Genomic DNA, 21,445 nt, shown 5'->3' on the forward strand with positions numbered 1-21,445 from the left:
TTTATCAGATTAAATACAGATAGCAGTTAAAGAAAGATGTTCATTGGCATCATCCAGGTAATGAACTGAATTCTTTCACCAAAATGATGTAAGTTCTGTTACCCACCTAGAATTTTGCAGGTTACTTACAGATTTTGATATCACCTAATTGTATTTATTGTTTTAAAAATCTGTTAGCATGCTGCTCCACCATCTCAAAACAATCCCTTAGAAACATCCATATAATTTGAGAATGTATGTAATAGAAATATGTCCGATAGGAATTTTTTTGAGAAGTGCTTTAATACCTTTTTTAAATGATAGATAACTCTGCATCAAGCATTAAGGGCTATGTAACAGATATATCATAAATATACCAGTATAAGTTTTCTTACAATCTTTTCAGATTATGGATCAGTCATGGTTTTCTAAAGATTATGGGGTATCCTTCACCTTTCTCCTAAGAATGATGAATATTGAGGACTTGCATTCATTTCTGTATTTTGTGTGGGATACTTTTACTAGAAATTCTTCTAATTGAGTTCTTAGGTAATTGGTTCCCATACTTAAGGTGAATGGGAATAATGATAGGTGAGAAACTGTTAGAATAGAGATTTTTGGTGTCACATTTTTAAAGGGAACACCATTCCTGAGCAACTAGGGGTATGTTTATGTTCATTCAGTTGCCATCTGAGAGAAGTGAAACTGATCCCTGAAATATAAGACAGAAGAGGGAAACAAATAGTAATAAAGAAGCTGAAATTGCTAAGGGGAATAATAGAAATATCCAGAAACTGGATACTAGAAATGGTAAGTGAAGATAAATCCTCTGGAACGAATTCCCAAGGAGAAATGATGTGACACACTTTAAAAAAAAAGAAAAAGAAAAACAAAACAAAAACAAAAACAAAAAACCACCAACAAACTAACAACCTTCCCTCAAAAAAAAAAAAAAAAAAAACCAAAAACCATCACCAAATAATTAGTTTAACTTTGACAGTGATGCCACTCTTGAGTTCTAGCTGAAGCATACAAGCAATATTATTTAAGGAGGTCAGTCTTTTCTGTATTTTAAGAATAAGGTCTTATTTTGAGACTTCAAATATTTCAGTTTAATTGGAGAATTCTGTGTCCATGAAATGCTTGACTATGAAAAGAATGAAATAAGCTTGTAAGAGTATCTTAAGTTATGAAAATATGATTGGAAAATATATTGCATGTTGCAAACATATACATGCAAATCTGTACAGGGTTTTTTTTAATGTACTTTCTGTAATTTACCCTGATAATGTTTTTCAAAATCCCTCTTGCAAGTTAGGTTTAAAGAGCAGAGTTAGTTTTTGTAAAGCTTTTCCCATCAGGTTGCGTGTTTCTCACTTCTACTGTAGAAGTTCATGGCCCAAAAGAATCCTGACTATGGGTTGTACAAACAAAAGTAAATTAAACCTGAAACATAAAAGTTGGTAGGAAAGTAGTCTTCTGCTGTTGACCCTCATAGTCTTTATTTTATTGCTATTCATTATTTTCTTTACTGTTTGGCCTTGATATCGTCTTTTATATGCCGAAATATTCATGTTGCCTCTTAAAGTGCTGCTGTTGGGTACAGCTGGGTTAACGGGCCTGTGAAATCAGAGTATAAATTCCTCAGCATCTGAGCTTTTGGAAGCAAAAATCCTGTGACAAAGTGTGGTGTTGCTGAAGCCTATTACCAGTGCTGTCAGCTTGCATTGAAAGCAGCGCACCCCAAAATGTCAGACAGCGGGACTGTTGTCGAGAGGGGTAATTAGGAGCAATTAGCCAGTCTCCCTGCCGGGCAGATCGCTGTTGCCTTTCTCCTTTTTGCCCTTACCCCTGCTGCTACTGCAGGGTAAGGAGTTATGGCAGTGATGATTCCCTGGAAGAGAGAGAGGGAGAGTGCGTGTGCGTGTGTGTGTGCGTGTGTGTGTGTGTGTGTGTGTGTGTGTGTCCGTGCGGGCGCCCCGGCCCCCTCCCCGCCCCGCCGCATTGTGGAGGGAGGGACCGCGGCCGCCTCCGCCGCCGTGCGGGGCCGGGCGCTGTCCGTGGTGCTGAGCCCGGCGGGACGGGCGCTGGCCGAGGTGCTGATCCAGGAGGACCGGGCGCTGGCCGTGGTGCTGATCCCAACAGGGGCGGGCGACGTCCGGGCCTTGATCCCAGCGGGGCCGGGAGCTGTCTGAGGTGCTGATCCCAGCGGGGCCGGAGCTGTCTGAGGTGCTGATCCCAGCGGGGCCGGAGCTGTCTGAGGTGCTAAGCCGTGCTGCCCGGGCGGCATCATGGTTTTCGCTCCAGGTAAGGGCAGCTGCATCCCGATCCCAGCCGGGTAGCCTCGCAGGAAGGCCCCGGCCGTGCTGGAGAGGTGCTGCGGGGAGTGGGTAATGGGTGAGGCAGAGCTGCCAGCAGGCAGAGGCAGGTAGGTTCAAACGAGGATGTTTAGCTTAGAATTTCTTAGCTGTGGATCCAAAGGTTATAAGGGTCACCCCTGTGGTTCTCATCAGGGACAGGAGCCTCCTATAGAAGTGTGCAGGGTGCTGTGCTTGTCAGACTGCACTAAAGGGTCACGAAGGGAGTTGTGGCCTTTCAGTGACTGGAGAGTGAATCCCCCTCTGCACCCACAACAGTGGCTGCTAATACGACCATCCCTGAAACTCATGGAGATAATTTATAAATTTCATTTCCTCTTTCTTCCTCCTCAAAACAAAATAAGTATTTGAATGAAAGAGAACAGAAAGTTTGTTTAGTCCAGTTTTTACTGGAGCTAAATTGAAGATTTCAGCAGTTCGTGTCTAATGTGATAGTTCACTGTATAAGAGTGCAGAATCTCTAGTGCATAGTATACTTTTGTGTTAACCCATAAAAGAAGCAAAACTACAGCAATTTTTTATTGGATTTGGTACATTCTGCTTGGAAATAGGCAGTTGGTTGTTCGGAAAAGGATGAGAGGGGTGAGAGGCCCTCCAGTAGCTCCAGGGTGTAAGTGTAAGTCATGAGTAATATCTTCTGTAGGGACATGACTTGAAAATAACTTCATTAAAAATGTATAACTTTCAGTAAAATAGTGGGTCAATAGAAAAGGGAAAGCAAACACTGCAACTTGACAATGAATAACTATTAATACCTTTGTTTTGCAAAGCTAACAGCAGTTTTATCATTCATAAAGTTGTATATCCAATCTCTGAAAGGGTAAGAATCCAAAAGTTTTACACTTTTGTATTAAAAAAAAATCTTGGGTCTGACTTTGCTACCCAATTCAGTTTAATTTTTTTAAAAAATAGTATCTTTTTTTAACCATCTCATTAATTTTGCCTATTTAATTGCCTGGTTGCTCTCTAATTTCATATATTCGTGTTTACATCATGCTCCGAAATTGGGGTCAAGTTATTTGTCTTAATAGAACAATCCACTGCTTTTTGTAATTCATCTTCAGCATTAGTGGCTTTTTCCTGAACTCCTTTTGTCTGTCACACTGTCACCATTAACTGTACAAGTTTTTTAAATTCTCTGTGGGACTGGAATACTTCAGGAAGAGATTACCGCTAAAATAATGAAAACATGCACGTTTTTTCTCCGAAGACTGAAGAAGAACAAACCCCAAAGCTCATTAATAACTGCATGAATTGTTCTTTTCACCACTCTAATCCATAGACAGAAAAAAAAAAAAATCCTCTGTCTAAAACTGTTTTATATGGTCATCCTTCAGTTTTCCTTTACTCAAAGAAAAGCCCATGGTCTCCTTGCAAATGTTGCCATAAAATACTTAGGGCAACTAAATGAGAATTAGTAAAAGAGATGATAAAACAATCTATTGTGTTCAGACAGAGCAAGCCTGAGTAGATTCCAATTTTTTATTGCTTTTCTTCCCTGCAAATCAGCTCTGCCCTGGCATTATCTCTTCACCAGAAATTAAAAATAAAAAAAAAAATTAAGAGGTTTATGCATCTTTAGCTTCTTCATAGTACTTAAGGCCATATGATGTAAAAATACTATAAGTCTACTAAGAAACTGACTTTCCTTTCTTCAGTCAACTTTCTGATTTTATCTCACTGTGATGAATGACCTCATTTTCTGTTCCATTTATTTGTTGGGGTGTGAAGGGAGAGGAAGTAAAAGAATTATCTAACTGTAAATGGTTAGGGTCAGAAATATAAACCTCCAGGATGGGATAGAAAAAAGCAAACAACACAACAATTAAGAGAAAATTTTTTTCCAGGAACAAAAATTATGGAAGTCATTTACCTGATAACAAAGATAAGATTTTGCAGATGAAAAGGATGATGGTCTTTTTCTTAAGGTCTTGGATATATTATTTCAGAACACTGAATTAATGGACTATATTTATAAACTGTTAAGTAGAATCAGCTTATCAAGTTTAAATAACTTTTTAAAAGGCAAAGCTGACTGACTATTTACTGAATACATACTTTCCTGTTAATCTTCAACTCCCTAAAACTTATTATTTCCTGTGTTGAAAAATAACACAACAAAACAGGACAAAAAGAAGCAACATCGAAAGAAGCCTGGCTATTACTGAGATAGATAGATAGATAGATAGATAGATAGATAGATAAAAATATAATAAAATGGCCAGTATTCCATGCCTAAATTGGATGTCCTCGTTCATTTTAGACAGTGTATTGCTATTTGTAGGTATGCAAAAAGGTATTCTTAATTTTCTACATTTATTCATATTCTTCCTTCCCAGTGAAAATTAATATTCAGACTGTTCCAGAAAAGGAACTAAGAGTGCATTTTTTCATTACTTGGTTTAATTTGACTGGGGCTTCATTGCATTGTCTTCTGCTGATTGATTAATGATGTGCTGATGTATAGGAAATGCAGTCCAAGCTCTGTGAGATGTCTGGCATTCATTTCCCTGGATAATTCACACATGTTGTGCTGCCCTTAGAATGGGGGATGACACATGAAATTCACACAAGCTACACATTGCAAGGTTTAGCTTCTTTAATTTTCCTGAACTGAAATACTTTGGGCAGTTTGAGATGTAGATAACAATATTTCATTTTAAATTGCATGTAAGGATGGAGGTACGCATAAAACTGCAGTAGAGAACCATGAAATTTCTAAGATTAGACCAAAAAAGCAGAGAGAAGTCATAATTTTGAAATTTCAGATCTTCTTGCAAAGTTTTTCTTAAATTTTCTTCAAGGAATGGTGTATTACAGAATTAGCCAGATTAGCCTATAAAATATTGCTAACTATAGATAATTCCACAGATTTAATATATGCCATTGTGAGGTAGGAAATGAAGAGTCATTAAACCATTTATTTGTTCTAACACATTAGTAAAAATTAGATTATGCAGCAAGGTTTCTGCTGATAGCAGATCATTAGTTTACAAGAATATAATCACTTCCAATATCAGCATTTACCAGATTTAACAGTAACTTTAAATGTTGCCAATCAAACTACTTTTTAGCAGACTTTTACTTTTCCAAAAATTATCTTGGGCATATTCCTTGCTTCTTTTAATTTCCAAAATGTTTTCCTAATGCAAAGATTAAAAAAATACTATTTTCTTATGATTGGTCTAAACAAACACAATACAAAGGTGTTTTTCATGCTTCAAGAATATGTTTCTGATGCTATTTTGCACAAATCACTCGAACACTTATGTCTGACTCTTACTCTGTAAAGCCATAAATTAAATAACCAAATAATAGAGTCTCATCACTGCAGGCCATAATAGTTTAATCCAGTACAAAGCTGTGATTTTTTGGGTTTTGGGTTTTTTTGTTTGTTTGTTTGTTGGCATAGTTTATTTTAGAAAGGAATCAATTTTGAACTGAATACCTCAAGAAACACTGGAATATTTACATTGACAGGTTGTTTCAGGTCAAACACTTCCTTTCTTAAGCTTGTATCTGCTTTGAATCGTGTGATTTCATCTTTCAGGTGAATCTTGTTATTTGTCAGTGTAATTTGAAGAATTCTTTTTACCTGACAGTTTCTCTGTAACTAGAAACTCAGATGCTTTATTCAACACCCTATAGTTCTAGAAGGAGGAGGAGGATATAGAATTAATTTTTGTATCAATATTTTTGTGTTAAAAAAAGTGTGAAAACAAAGTTTAAAGATAGACATTTGAGAAGTCAGAATGTTCACAGCTCAGCGCCTTTTTCGTGCAACAGCAACACCAGTAGGTTTTCAACGAGCTTTTCATCAGCGCAGCTGTTCTTGACATTTTTAAGCTGGGAGCAACACAGCAGACTTGTATAATGACACTGAAGATCAGAAATGCATCCTGTACCAAACATTTTAGGAATCTCATTACACTGCAATTGAAGAAATAGCAGCTGCAAACTGAAACAGATGTTCTTACTGGTCTGAATACTCCTGATCTTCTCCAGTGGAAAAACTGGGATAACAACAACCTGTTGTGTTGAAGAATGTGAAGATGTGAAATTTCTTGACTTAATTTTTCTTTTTTTTTTTTTTTTTTTTTTTTTTGATTACAATGTTACAGGTACTATTGCAGATTCCTGACCACAATATGCAGATCAAGACAGTATGGAAGGGCCTGTTCATGAATGCAAAAATTGCTATCAATAACTTTACTTCTTTGAAGGTACCCTGTTGTGGGATATCTCCAGTGTTTGTGCTGACTGTGGTACTCTGGCACTCAGTTATGCAATGCCTTTCATCCATGAGAACAAGACAGGATACAGTCCTTGTCCTTATTAACTGATGGGCTACATTCTGCTAATTCTCTGAGTTCTACAGTTCCCCCCCAAAAATCCCTAATAAAAAATGTAAATCTGTATACATATAGGATTCTTATTTGATAGCTTAAGGTTGATAAAGTCCATGTGTAGGACATAATTTGAAAATGAAAACCAAAACTATTTGTCAGCCTCATGCAGTCTGAAATAATGGAGGTTTTGTCCAGTATTTGTTATGGCTGGTAGTGAGTATGGAGGCCAGTTGCTGCCCAGAAGTGTCTGAATGCATTTACAGCTCTCAACAGTAGTTCAAAGTGTTTGCCACCTGGTAGGAAAAAATCATATAGGAGGAAATTCCTTATTCTCTTTTGCTGAAGAAAAATGTTTCTTGTGCTGACCTTTTCCCAGTGACACATTCATCTTTCCCCTGCTGTGAAACTCCACCAGCAGACCTCATTAGTGAGGTGAAAGAAATTTAGTTCATAGATATTCAGAAGTATGATTAATTTAGAAAGTTAAGAAAACAATCAGCAGTCCCAGGTACAATGTTTCTTTAAAGTACAATTCAACATTGTGTTTAAAAATGGCACAGAATTTATTGTTTCAAATAATTTTTAACAGAACTGAAGTCTTGAATAAGTGAGGCTGGCATATTTCACTTTGCTGACACTGGATTAAATTCTATTCAGGTTAGGTGTGAGAAGAATTCTGTTATCACAGTGACTGTGTATGGCCTATATTGAAGGAACTGTTCATAGTTGGGGGATAGTGGTAATAAGTGACATAGTCCTTATTAACATCCTTACTGAACTGTTTATTGAGCAGGAAAGTCAAATCGTGAATGTAGAAAATGAATGTGTTACACTGACCTCTAGAGTTTGTCCCTCCAAGTCATTGTTCTTGAAGGTGGATTGTTCTCTTTTACTTGTTATAGACATAAATAATACCGTTCCAATCTTATAAGTTTTATTGTGCTAATGGAAATAAGTGCCCTTACTGTAAAATACAGTGAATGGTAGATTTTTTCTATACTTCCAACCTCGTCTATTAAAGATTTTAAGGACATAATACATTGTATTATGTTACAAACACTAGGTTAAGCAAAAATTATTTGCAAGCAATGCATTCAAATTCATTATAGCCTTTGTGAAGTTTTTTGGCTATTAGTTGCCCATGTGCATCATGTGTTTTACACAATAAATTGAAAGATTCTACAGAAATCTAGTGAATGTCAATTGGAACATAGTCTTTACTGATGTTATCAGAAATGAAAAGCTGACCTGAGTAGCCCTAAAATGCTTCAGGTTCCTTTAGAGTGCCTTGCAACGGAAGTCAGAGGAGGTGAGCTCTGTGTTGCTGTTGTCTGCCCTTGCAAATCCTGTGGTTGTGTTTCCAGAAGACGCTGTCTTCCTTCAAGAGAGTTGGAAATGTTTTTGCCTGAAGAAGTAAATTGAGCCATGTTCTACTCAGGCATTTCACTAGTGATAAGGCAGACATAACCTCCTGTGGATTACTTGTGCTTATAGTTGCTTCACTTTGTAGTATGTATATTGATAGAATAACCCTGAATTTTCTGTCTTTGGGCAGTGAATCCACTCATGATTTATCAGTACAGAAAGGTTGCATATCCATTAATACTTCTGTTAAATACTGGCAGATTGACATTGCATTTTGCTTGAAGTAAGTTTTCTTAATATAGCATAAAATATTTCTCTGGGAAGACAGAGAATCAGTTCCAAGAGTGGAAAACAACATGGGATGGCATCCTGTTGTAGAGAGATTCTGTCAAGATTACAACTATGAAATTAAAAATTCAAAAAAAGGGTTTTGCTCTTTCTAGGTGTCTTTTATATAATCTGTGATTTACTTTCTATCATGACTTTGTGCATGTGTATGTGCCCAAGGGAATGGCCTGAAGCTGTGTCAAGGGAGATTTAGGTTGGATATTAGAAAATGGTTCTTCCCCCAGGGGGTGGTCATGGCACTAGAATAGCCTCCCCAGGGAACTGGTCGTGGCACCAAGCATGACAGAGTTCAAAACTATTTGGACAACACTCTCAGGCACATGGTGTGACTCCTGGGGATTGTCCCAAACAGAGCAGGAGTTGGACCCAATAATCCTGATGGGTCCCCTCCAACTCAGCATATTCTGAGATTCTACATATACAAAATTCTACATCTATATATATGTACATGAGTATATAAAATCTCAGGCTTGGTTGCTAATAGCTGTATTTACAGTTTTCATACTCCACTCCCATTCTAAAATAAACAGGGAAATTTTTCTGTACTGCTGTGCGTGTGCAAATTTAGGGCTTTTTGTGGGGGATGTTTCTTTTCCTGGGGGTTTTTATTATGGGGTTTGGGATTTATTTTAGAGCTAGAGAAGGGCTCTGTTTCACCTGACATTTGGTCAGACAATTTTTGACTCTGAATATACTGGTATAGATTGAAATATATCTCAAATGTAGCAGGGCGTTTTCACTGGCTAAAGCAGAAGGTTTGCTGGCTTTTTATAGGTTATGTAACCTTTTCCCTATTTTCTACACTTAAAAAGAAAAGCAGGTTCAGATATTGCAAATTTTAATTAACCTCTACATAGTTAGTTCTTTGAGATCAAAACCCATGGAAAGTTATAGAAATCCAAACACAACAGCTAACAAAATAAGCTTCCATTGAAAACTTGCCATTTGCTTATGCTTTACAGTGGTGGATACTGAAGTCTTCTAACACAAAAGCTGTGTTTCAATGCGGATCAAAATGAGCTTTTTGATACAGATTAAGAAGACCTACATTAAAGTTATCTAGAATTCTGTGCTTAATGTTTTTTTTTTTTTTAAGATAGGAATCTTTGAGCATCTGAACTGTAGAAAATAGAAGGCAGAGGTGGTCAGATGATGAGTGGTGTCATTCAGGGCCCCATCTTGAAACTGGTGCTCTTTGATACCTTCATCAGTGACACAGGCAGTGGGATTGAGAGCACCCTCTGCAAGTTTGCAGATGACACAAAGCTGAGCTCTGCAGTTGGCCCAGCAGAAGAATGGGATGCTGTCCAGAGGGACCTGGACAAACTTGAGGACCTCATAGAGTTCAAAAGTCCAAGTGCAAAGTACTGCACATGGGTTGAAGCAATTCCAGAGATAAGCACAGACTGGAAGAACTCATTGAAATCAACCATGATGAGAAGGTCTTGGGGCTACTGGTGAATGAAAAACTGGATATGAGCTAGCAATGTGCACTTATAGCCCTGAAACCCAACCATATCCTGGGTTACATCAAAAGTAGTGTGCCCAGCAGGTCAAGGGAGGTGGCTCCCCCCCTCCACTCTGGTGAGATCCCACCTGTGGTGCTGCATCCAGCTCTGGCACCCTCAACACAAGAAGGGCATGGACCTGTTAGTGTGGGTTCAGAGAAGAGGAAAAAAAAAGATGAACAGAGGCCTGGAGCACTTCTCCAATGAAGTCAGTTAGAGGGAGTTGGGGTTGTTCAGCCTGGAGAAGGGAAGACACTGGGGAGACCTTCAGGGAGACTTCCAGTGCATAAAAAGGGCTTATAAAAACAGGGAGATTGAGTTTTTATATGGGCAGATAGTGATAAAACAAGGGGGAGTGGTTTTAAACTAAAAGAGGAAAGGTTTAGATTAGATATCAGGAAGAAATTCTTCACTGTGAGAATGGTGAGGTACAGAAACAGGTTGCCCAGAGAGGTTCTGGATGCCTCATGGCAGGGGGTTTGGATGTTCTTTAAGCTGCCTTCCAACGCAAACCAATCTATGATTTTACGATAATGATCACCTGTATCTCTGCCACTGGACCTCTCCCACCCTGGAAGAATTATAGCTTTTGGTGTAGAGAGGTTTCTTATTTTAGTATTTGAAATGTGTTCTCTAAAAGAAGTAGGAAAATTGTGCAGATTAAGAGAATATAAATTTTTCATTAACTTTGAAGCAGCTGGTCCCAGATGCTCTTCAGGGAATATCTTCTTTTTAATACACTGAACTGCAGCCTAAGACTCTGTTGAATCCAGAAATACTCCTTTTGGGACCAAAATCTGAGTATCACATTTATGTGTTTGGGTGTGACAGAATTGTCAGTGATTAATATTTTTAACTACATTCAGACTTCAAAGCTGAAAGACGCAGTCCTTAAGGAGTCAAGTTATTCCTATATGTGAAAATACCTAGAAAATATATAGACTGAAGTGTATAATCTGGTTTTAGTTAATATTATTGAACTATGGCAAGAAATCTTACTAAAACATTGAAAAAATGCTTAAGAATAGAGAGGTCTCAGCAATCTCTTAATCTAAAAAATTCATTTTCACTGGCATATTTCAAATTGTATTAAATAACTTGCTGGAGACTTTAAAAAGATAGCTTTATATATAGCGAAAAACCCAAAGAGAATTCCAGATATTCTTATCTCTTCAGAAAGAGTAAAAACTCTCTGGAAAAAAATTACAAAACCTGAGTTGAGATATAGCTAATGTCTGAATAAAAAGGTACAATGAAGTCTTGCTGTGTAGATATTAGTATGTCTTTTGAGACAGCTTATCTGCATTTCTGTTATTCTCTTTTGCCTTTATATTCCTCCTCTAATTGTATTCAGAGCAGAGTTATTCCAGCTTCATTCTTAAAAGTTTTTTTGAAGAGCAAAGTAGTCTGTGCTGGCCCCTTTCATGATACAGTCCCTCTTCCATGCTGGTTGAACAGCAAGAACTGGGTATGAGGCTAGGGCAGAAAATAAACCTGAACTGAACCTTAACTTTGCAACATTGACTTTCACTAGAAATCCCCTGCACACAGCATGTCAGGAAATTGGAAAAACACAGGATCCTACATTAAAGTACTTCTGGCATTTCTGTTATGTTCAGTGTCCTCTCTTCCTCAAGGAATCAGGGTAAATGAGTATTGTCTCCTGCTGCTTGACAGCTATTAGTCAGGACCTCACTGGGCTCTATTTTAGAGCATGAGAAATGGTACTGGACAGAATTAACTCTAGTGCAGTTAAGAATACATTTATTACTAATTTTTTTTTATTTTAAATATTAAATTTGTAACTTCATTGTAGGACCTTTTAATGAGGTCTCTGAGCTTGTACCATTACTGACATTGAGACAAATTGGGTTTCTAATTCTGCAAAATATTTTAATGACTCTCATGTGCAAAGTTGGTTTGTGCACATGTGTTGGAAAATCTTCAACCCTGGCTGATTGCCACGTTCATTCACTCTGAATGTAATTAAAATGACTCATCAACTTTTCCTGATTGTGAATCTCTTCTTCAAATTAGGTTTCTTGTGCTGAAATCCCAGCGCCAACCTCTAAAGCAAATCAAAGAAGGAGAAATCTTAACCACTCCAATTCACAGGTTACAAAGTATTTGCCAGCGGAGGCTCACCTGGAACTCCTATGTTGTGGCCAACAAGATGGAGAGATATGTTACTGCCTAATGGCAAAGGGAAGTTAAAGAACAGAGCTTGGTTTCTTGTAGAAGAATATCAATATTGATGCAAAGAATGTTAATGTTAATTATTACAACATTCACACATACATTATGTCATTACAAACCTGCCAGATTCTGCAAGGTTTTTCAATATCTGTAGTTTATAAACACCATTTACATAACAACATGTAGCTTTTTGCTGTATGCACAGCTCCCATGCATCCACACTGGACCTTCTGATGAAGTCGAATCGTCATGGTCTTGTCTATTAATACTTTCATTCCATTTATAATTTTCATTAGTATGGTCAACTGGGTTAAAAAATTAGAGTAATAATTTTCAATAGAATTGAGAGATTTTCCAGAGATCAGTATTTTTCCTGAATTAATAATAATAATAATAACAATAATTTTATTTAAAAACTAATTCTAATGTTGCAGTGTTGCAGGAAAGAGTAATCATTAATTATTACAATCCAAAGCAATATATTACTAAAACTAATGGTAAATTTTTTAGTTAAAGACTCTACCTGTATAATCTTATGTAAATTTGAAGAAAAATATATTTATTTCTTGGCTCTTTCAGCTTCAGAATTGTTGCATAAATTTAAATTTTAGCTAACAGGGGAATGCATTATGCATAATTCTGAGTTTTAAATTGATCAGAAGTTTATTTAGGGAAATGTGATTTTTATTCTTATTTTTAGATACAGTTAAAATTCAAAATGGTTTATACAACATACAGGAACAATAAACCTTACGAGCTTTGAGGAAAGGTGAGTGTAAAGGTCTTTAGCTCCTCACTGCTTATTGACAGCATTAGTGGATCTGGGATAGACTTGCATCTTTGCAAGATCATGCCTGTCATAGTTTACCTTCATGATAGTATTCCAATTAATTCTAGGAAAATGTACAGCAAGGAGCTTAGCTGTTGATTCAAACATATTAGCCATTATTGAGTGTTACTTATTAGGAGTTTTTTATAAAGGTGTAATAAATTTAACTTCTAGCTAGCTGAAAGGAAATAGCCCCAGGGGATATCAACAGAAAGTGCAGGAGACTACTTTGATTGCAGGCTGGAAAGGAAGTGACTCAGGATACTTTGAAGAAAGTGGAGAGTATAAATGAGAGAAGGCTGATGTGCAACTAGAGTAAATTTCCTAAACATTTGATCTCTAAAAGCTTTTTTCTTTAGTGTTTTTTTTTTCCATGTATAACTTTCTAGAATATTACATAGTGTAGAAATGTCTCAGAGGATGTAAATCTTGCACACAAGGAGTCCTTAGACTTAAACTCATATTAGTTCTATTAATTGAAATGAGTACTTGGAATTTACTTCAAGTATTTTTATTCTTTTTCCAAACTTCTGTCATATTTCCCTTCATGGGGAGCATCCTCAAGCAAGCCAATTTCAAGGCACTGATATACACCACTAATTTTAGGTAGAAATGGAATATGTAACTGACTCCTGCAGCCAGTCCAAGATTTTGATGGTTTTTGGATCTCTCAAACTGTATTTTGGATTGCAGAACCAGACCAGTGTTTAAAAGTTACTTTTCATCTGTTGAGTTAGTTGGCATTAAATTTATGGAGAGTAGCACAAGGTAATAAAAACATGCTAAAGAGGCTTCATCATGTGTTGATGATAAGTTTGCTGGTTTGTATTTAACATCCCTCAACCCAGATATTTCACTCCTCTATTTACAGAATTGGGGTGCTGGGTATGAAGGGTGAGCATCCAAAGATAGAGAACAAATAAAGATTTTCTAACTTCAAGAGGAAAATATAGTCTTTAGAGAAGGCAAACTAATAGGCATCATGTGTTTCTGATGTTCAAGCTTTTCCCAGAAATTACTTCAATGACATATTTGTCATGGAATTTTAACTTAACAGTTATACTTCAAATCTTAAAAAAATGGTAGATAAAAAAGAATTATATTTTATCATCTTAGTAAGTCTCATTTTGATTAGCTAAACATGAAACACCTAGCCAGCAGGAGCTATGTCCTTTTTTTACTAGACTGAAAATGTGCCGTTCTTGAAGTGCCTAATTAATTCTATAGGCACTTGAATTTCTGCCTGGATGTCCACAGCAGTCTGTATTTCAGCAAGGTGGACATAAATATGTTCCAGCTCAGCCCCTTTGGGATTCTTGTATGAGTCATCTCTGCTTTCCTTTCTTCTTAATCAGAGTAGGTCCAGTGTATCAATAAATAAGTGAGCTTCTCAGGAAACAACTATCCAACTGCTTTCCTTGAAATGAATAATTGGAAGAAGAGGAGGTAGTGGGGATGCTTTTTCGGAGATTGCTGTTTACTCATTCAGGAAGTGGAAAAGTTGTGATTTATTGCAGCCTAGCCAGCCAAAATCACAGGAATGGAGTAGGTTTGTGGTTGGAAGGGACCTCTAAAGGTCATCTTGTCCAGCTCCTACTCAAGCAGGGTCATCTAGAACCACTTGCCCAGGATCACGTCCTGTTGGACCAGCTGTAATAGATACAATATACCCGGGGAGCTGGATGTTTGTTTTTGACTGCTTGAAATCTCTGGCAGTCCAGCTCCTACAAATAATGGTCCCAACACAGGCTCAGACCTGGGTCAAACACAGTGCCAGATATCACCCTCCAAAATAACTATCATTTTCACTTGGTTTCTAATTTATATGGTCACCCTCCAAAATAACTATCATTTTCACTTGGTTTCTAATTTAGATGGTCCACACAAGCTGCCAATGGTGTCATTGTTCACATCACCCCGGGCCAACAGCTTTGATTCTTTCTGTCTCTGAAGCCAATTTTCTTTTGTTATCTGGGTTGCTATCATCCTAACCATTTTACACAAATATTAATTAAGTTTATTCAAGCTGCTTCATTTCCTTTCTGTGCATACGTAAACCCTCAGAGGCTGGGCAGAGGTAGTCCAGAGGTTTTGGGTTCTCTGTTCTTGGTTATCTCAGCAAATAAAAGAATCATCTAATGGCTTAGAGCTGAGCAGACATACTCTACATCTCACTTATCTGTGTGGTGCTTTCAGACAGGTTTTGCTCCTGAATAAACAGCTGAAAAGCCCAGAGAGAAATGCACTTGAAATCTCTTTTTGTTCAACTGACTGTTGCTATGGATGACCTTTCTAAAGTAAAAATATTTAAACATCAGATTTTGTAGATCAATTGGCAAGGACCAAATAAATAACAAAGCATCCCTAAGGAGAGCAAACTGAGTAATTTTCAACAGCGATGTGCTTAATGGCAGTATGTTTTCAATTATATATTCTGGAGGTTTGTGGCTTCGGCAAAATTTTTATATTTCATATATCTTCTTTGTCTATTCCAACATATTCATTTTTATTTAGAATTTTATGTTTATCCCTGCTTTTGTTAATACATTATCTTCTGAACATCAGATGTGTTGACTGATCTTTTTCAGCCAGGCAAGAAGACTAATTAGATGAGTGATAAAATGTGAGTTCATATTTGAGTAGTGAAGAATTATTATACTTGATCTGTTAAGTAACATTTAATTCCATCCAAAACCACACTGTTTCAAGTGCTGAGAAGTGGAAAAAACTGAATCAGGGAATCTGACTGTTCCAAGAATTCAAGTGATTTTTTCAGTCAGTTTTTCCAGTTTAAAACAATTTTCCTATGTTTTAACCTCTTACTTGTCTTTACAGTGAAGTGATGAGTACCCCAGACCTGGACACAGCACACCAGAGTCTGATAGGGGCTGAGCACAGGGGTAGAATCACCTCCCTTTGCTCCTGGCCATGTCCTTTTTGTAAAGACCAGCATACATTTCTGGACTACAAGCCATCTTAGTTCCAGGTTTTTCTCTACCAGTATCCCCAAGTACTTCTCCACAAATCTGCTGGTAATACATTCACCACCCAGTCTGCATTGATATCAGGCATTACTTTGATCCAAGTGCAGGACCCTTTGTCTCTTCCCTCAAGCATGTAATATATTCCCTAAGGAAACAAGTGATTCTTCTTTTCTTTCTATGTTAAGTTTCCTTGAAAAAACTCTGAACATTGGGAATTCATCACAATTTCAGATATGCACCTCTCATAGAAGCACCTGATCTTTAATTCACTCTGTTTGATTTCTCTCAGGACACAATTCTTAATATATGTAATTAAAACAGACAGTAAACTACTAATCCTATGTAATGAAATACATGAGCATAACAGTCAACTAAGAAAGAACTGAGTGTCTTTAAAAACTTTAAAATCAAATCTAGTGGTGTCAGTAGCACCTAGTCTAAGCATTTCAATTAGAAACAGATTTCCTATATGCCAATAAGTGCACGTAAGAATTATTTTTTCAAATCAGTATCATCTGTGACCATTACAGACTATTCTATATTGTCCAAATTGCCACTTATGCTAGGAGTCAAAATACTTTTAAAGACAAACCTCTTAACATAAACTACTCTTCCTCATTACCAGATGTCAGTAGTCATACTACATAATTTTTCTCCAGATTTTAAAACTTTAGCCAAACAAGGAAGTTTTACATGAAAATATGTATTTGACAGGTTGTCATAGAAAATGTTCTCTGTTTTACTTACAGGAATCTGAGTATTTCTTAATGTTTTGCAGATATTTTTGAAAATCTTTCTAAGGGTTAATAAACAACACTAAACAAAATCTTGTACCTTGAAGTCAGTTGGGATTTGATGGATGAAGGCTTTCAATCTGAAGTAAAAAAAAAAAAGAAATGTTAATGAAACAGTGTTTTTTTTTTAGTGTGGTGGTAAGGGAGTACATGTCAGACTTGCAAAATAAAGTCCAATTCCCTATTGAGAAGCACAGCTCAAGTCAAAATGGATGTGATTCACAGCTGGATGAGAAAACCTTTCCTGTCTTACTGCACAACACATCTGTTCTTGTTTCAGCTGTGAAGTCACAGCTGTCCCCAGTGCTGGGGAGTGGGTAATTGAGCTGTATGACTCAAAACCTCCCCCTTCATTCAGTTCTGTGGTGCTGAGCACGCACAGGCACTTTCCTCCCTAATTTATCTTCTTCAGTATTGGCAGGTTTCCTATGTAATAAACTGTCCTCAGTCACTCTGTGATTTTGCTTCCCCCCTCCTCTTTTTCTGTCATTCACGTTTTCATGGACTAACCCCAAATTCTTAGCTCATTTTCTTTTTGTTTGGCTCTGGCAGGTGAGAAGCCAGGGCTGGAGCAAGATGAAGTTAAGCTGCAGATTGCCAGCAAGCAGATTGTGCAGACTGCCATCCTCCGAGCAGTGCAACAAGTTTCCCAGGAGAGCCAGCAAAAGGAGAAGCGAACAAACACCGGTACAAGCCTCCAACTAGAAAGAGGAAAACTAACCAAGAAGCATGAAAAGAAGTAAAGGAGGAGATTGGGGTTTTTCAACTCCAGTCTGCAAGTGTTTTCAGCCTTCTCTTTAGTATCAGCTGTATTGCTAGTGCAATGCCACTGCTGTAAAGCAAACCAAAGTATTATCACACCTAGACATAGGGTAAAACTGCAATAGTCCTCATCTGAGAAATACTAAGTGCATTAGATGAATGACTCCATATTTATGCAGTGCCTCTTAACAGAAACAATATAACCATAGCTGTAAAAGTAGTTTCAAGCACAAGCTCTTATGATATGAGCTTATTCTCAAAAGCTTGTTGCCAGTGCACTTTCATGCTAAGTTCTGCGAGCACCATTTACGTCAGTTCAGCTGGACGGACCCTTCCCTGCGTTTCTGGGCTCACTGAAGCTCTCTTGGCTGAGGAAATCGTTTATTGTGAGGTGTAGCAGAATGATTTCAGGCTCCCTTGAAGCACGAGTTTGTACTTTGCTCTGATTAGATATGAACTGTGTGAGATGGCAGTAAAAAGTGGATTTGGTAAGTTCTGTGAACCAGTGTATTTTTTCATCTTGGGGGAAAAAAAGCAATCCAGTAAGACTGCAGTGACTGTGATCTATGACTATGATCATATAGCTATGATCTATGTCTTTTTTTAAAAGAAGTTAAATACTGAAGTTTTAGTCTATTTATTTAAATACTTCTATACTTCTGCATAAAAATCACTTGTGCCTCAACTATTCCTTTTAATTTTCTTGATATTGAAAGAAAAGGAACTGATGTGAAGAAAAGTTGGCCAGAATTTGCTCCAGTTTTGCAATTCTTCTGGGTCTTGATTTACAGACAGTGAAGACTGAAGTGTCTTAAATAAAGGGAGGTTGAATATATTAATATCTTTAAGGATGAAAATATACAGTATCTGAATTCTGTCATGGTAGGTATTTCTCACCTGCTGGGTGTAAAGTGACTTTAGATATTTGCAGTTGTTACATATTCAACTTAAATAGCACTGTGTGAAGCTGGTGATACAGGGCTTATCCTTTCAACTGCTCTATATAGCTGAAGAAATCCATGATGTTTCTGAAAATACAAATTAAATAAATGTACCCTTCACTTTTATTGCTCCCTTTATGGAATGATGATTGCACTATTATACATGTGAAATGAATAACTGTATATTTAAATCTAGAAATGGCTTGTAGCTCTGCTTCAAATGAATTCCTGTATTCCTGTAGTAATACAGCTGGAAATACAAAGAGGAAGATGCCCTGCAAAACTTTCTTAATGGCTTTTCTACTCAGCTAGATGATACTCAGAGACTGTGGGTTAAATAATTGGCTATTACTGTGTCCTGTTGCTTCTGTTAAACGATTTTGGGATTCCTTCTGTTGGACAGAGGCTTAGTCATGAATAACCACATACTGTAATATTAAGTCTTTGTAATCTGCTTGGTTTCTTTTTATTTTTTAAATTTTTTAATTTAACAGCACTGACTCATACAAGATAGTGATTTAGCTCAATCTTCTTTCACTTAAAAATGCAAACAGGAATTCAACATGATTGAAAGTGTTCCAAATAATCTAGTAATGAAAACTGACCTGGATTCCAAGTACACAGGTGGTTCACTTCTGTAGACACTGGGTGAGTTTTTAGTCGAGCAAACTTTGAAAGGTGAAAGTAGTTGGGTCTTGAGGCACGTATGTGTTTTTGTAATAGTTATTTTTTAACCATTAGATTTTTCACCAGTTCACCTTTGTTTGGGAGGCACTTCTTTTCTAAGCACTCTTTGCATTTTTCTCTCTGAGAGCCTAAGAAAACTGATCATGAATGAAGGTTCAGTTCTGAGGCTGATGAGCAGAAACAGGAACTGTTTCTTTTTATGCCATTTTTAAAATTAATCCTTTTGGCAAGAGAAGAATTTAAAAAACCAGTGAATCTGGGCTTTTGCCACTGCTTCATATTAGCCTATTCCACTCGTCCTCCCACTGTGCACTTCTACAATATCACTTTACTCTCTCTTTGCAACTGCCCTCATCTTATTAGGCACACTATTTATTACTCAACTGTTTAATAGTCATGTCCATCATTGTCAGAACACCAATGCCATCAGAAGTCTAATATCTTGGAAAATAAAAAATGACTGGGAGCCTTGGCTTCTTATATGCTTATTAGACAATCTCATGAAGTACTTACTGTGTGCTCATGAGGTGTGTAGTAATTTATGCCTTATTCAGCACCAAAAAAAATACATATCTTAGAAATACAAGGCAATCAAAAAGGTAAATATAAGTAATTAAAACAAACTTACCACTTATTAGCACTTACGGTGGTAAGCAAAATGTTGTACAAATATGTGAAATTATATTTATCACAACTCCAGAAGAAGAGAGGAATCACATGTGTGTGGCTATCCTGCACTATGCTTGCTATGCTGTCATTCAGGTTGATTATAACAATTTTATTATCATGATGCACTCTTCTTTGTAAGGTTAATAAAGCAGCAATGCCTAAATGGAGATTCACATGGCCACAGCAGGATGTTGTAACAGATTACTAAATGCCACTGTACATCAAGTTTTTGGTCCTGTGTGGTCACACTGGAAATCTCTGCTCTAAAATAAATAAAACCAACAACTGTGACTTGGAAACAGCCATATTAATTTTATCATTTCAGAAAAATAAAAAAGCATTCTGTGATAATATTATGAGTTGGAGATTCTTGGATGTTTATTCAATAGCAAACAATCACCTGGAAGTCTTACTGACTCTACTCAAGTCATGTATGATTTTATTTTTTTCTGGTGATATTTTTTAAGTGTCTCAGATTATAGTATATTTACAATGGTAAGTATGTAAAATTGCTTTGTAACTATTCTTAATATGATTACCATGAAATATGCTGCAGTTGTTCTTTAAATGTGTGCCTATGTCAAATACACAGTTAATGTATCATTACTGAAGGCTTTGCTAAAAAAAAAAGTTTAATTTCAATTAGTAGAAAATATAAAAGGAAGTAAAATGAATTCTTGAAAGAATATATGATTCACTCATTCCTTTGGTTACCCACTCAGGTCTGAGAAGAAATTAAATTAATAAAAACCTGACTCTTGACATAAAGTATTTTTCACAATGGGGTTCTTACAATACAGGGATCAAGTTGCCAAAAGAGTTTGTGGGAGCTGGGAGGAGAACCTGAACTATTAGTAAATGTCTTCTTCACTGCCTCAGTAAGGAGTGAGCAGCAGTACTGATGGAGCCTGATGAATGGGTTTTCTCTTCATTAGGTTTTGGTGCCTCATGGTGTGGTCTGGCAGAATCTTTTTCCCTATTTTGGGTAATAGGTTTCAAATTTATGATGTATCCTGCTCTTCAAAACAAGTACAAGTAAGATCTCTGTTCTTTGCTTCCAGAACTTCATTCACAACACCAGGTGGACATGTATGAACTTTTGTTTTTAAAGATCATCTTCCCTGGATTTAGTCAACATGCCCAATGATTTCTTTAATCCCTAAGACTGAATGGGTGAGCACATATATTATCTGTGTGCTCAGGGAACACCAAGAAATAGATACATATTTTAAATTCATTTGCTTCTAAGCTGTTCTTGTCTGCCAGGCAGATTTTCTTTGTTTAATTAACATAAGCAGCTTTTCTTTTCTCATCACTTTTTCTCCAGTGACTTGCTACTTGGATTTTGTTATATGAGCTTGCTAGTTCTAACACAAAAACAACAATAGTTCACATTTATAGTTTGGCTTTCATTAGAAGCCCTGTGGTGCTACATGTTCCATTTTGGTGTGGTTTTTGTCTTTTCTTTCACTAAAGATGAGTAACAACAAATGATGTTCTAAAGAGAAGGGAGTTTGTGTGGGAGTTGTAGTTGTGTTGGCATTTTTGGGGCTTGCTTTTTTCTCCTCCAGTTGCCTCTAGCAGAAGACCACATGGGGCAAGTCATCATGAATCATTCACATGCACTGTGACAGTAGCTCAATGTAGAACTTGCAC

The 21,445-nt window shown here is 36.9% G+C and overlaps 1 protein-coding gene across 1 annotated transcript; it reads left to right on the top strand.

The window, feature by feature from the left end:
* The first annotated feature begins 2,000 nt into the window (after positions 1-2,000).
* Positions 2,001-20,469, top strand: AKAIN1 (A-kinase anchor inhibitor 1). The gene is made up of 3 exons (XM_064705912.1): positions 2,001-2,175; positions 2,209-2,286; positions 17,283-20,469. Exons 2-3 carry the CDS (start codon positions 2,271-2,273, stop codon positions 17,471-17,473), a joined length of 207 nt encoding a protein of 68 aa, XP_064561982.1. The 5' UTR covers positions 2,001-2,175; positions 2,209-2,270; the 3' UTR covers positions 17,474-20,469.
* The last annotated feature ends 976 nt before the right edge of the window (positions 20,470-21,445 follow it).

This window comes from Zonotrichia leucophrys, chromosome 2 (assembly GCF_028769735.1).
Source record: "Zonotrichia leucophrys gambelii isolate GWCS_2022_RI chromosome 2, RI_Zleu_2.0, whole genome shotgun sequence".
In the NCBI taxonomy this organism is placed as follows: Eukaryota; Metazoa; Chordata; class Aves; order Passeriformes; family Passerellidae; genus Zonotrichia; species Zonotrichia leucophrys.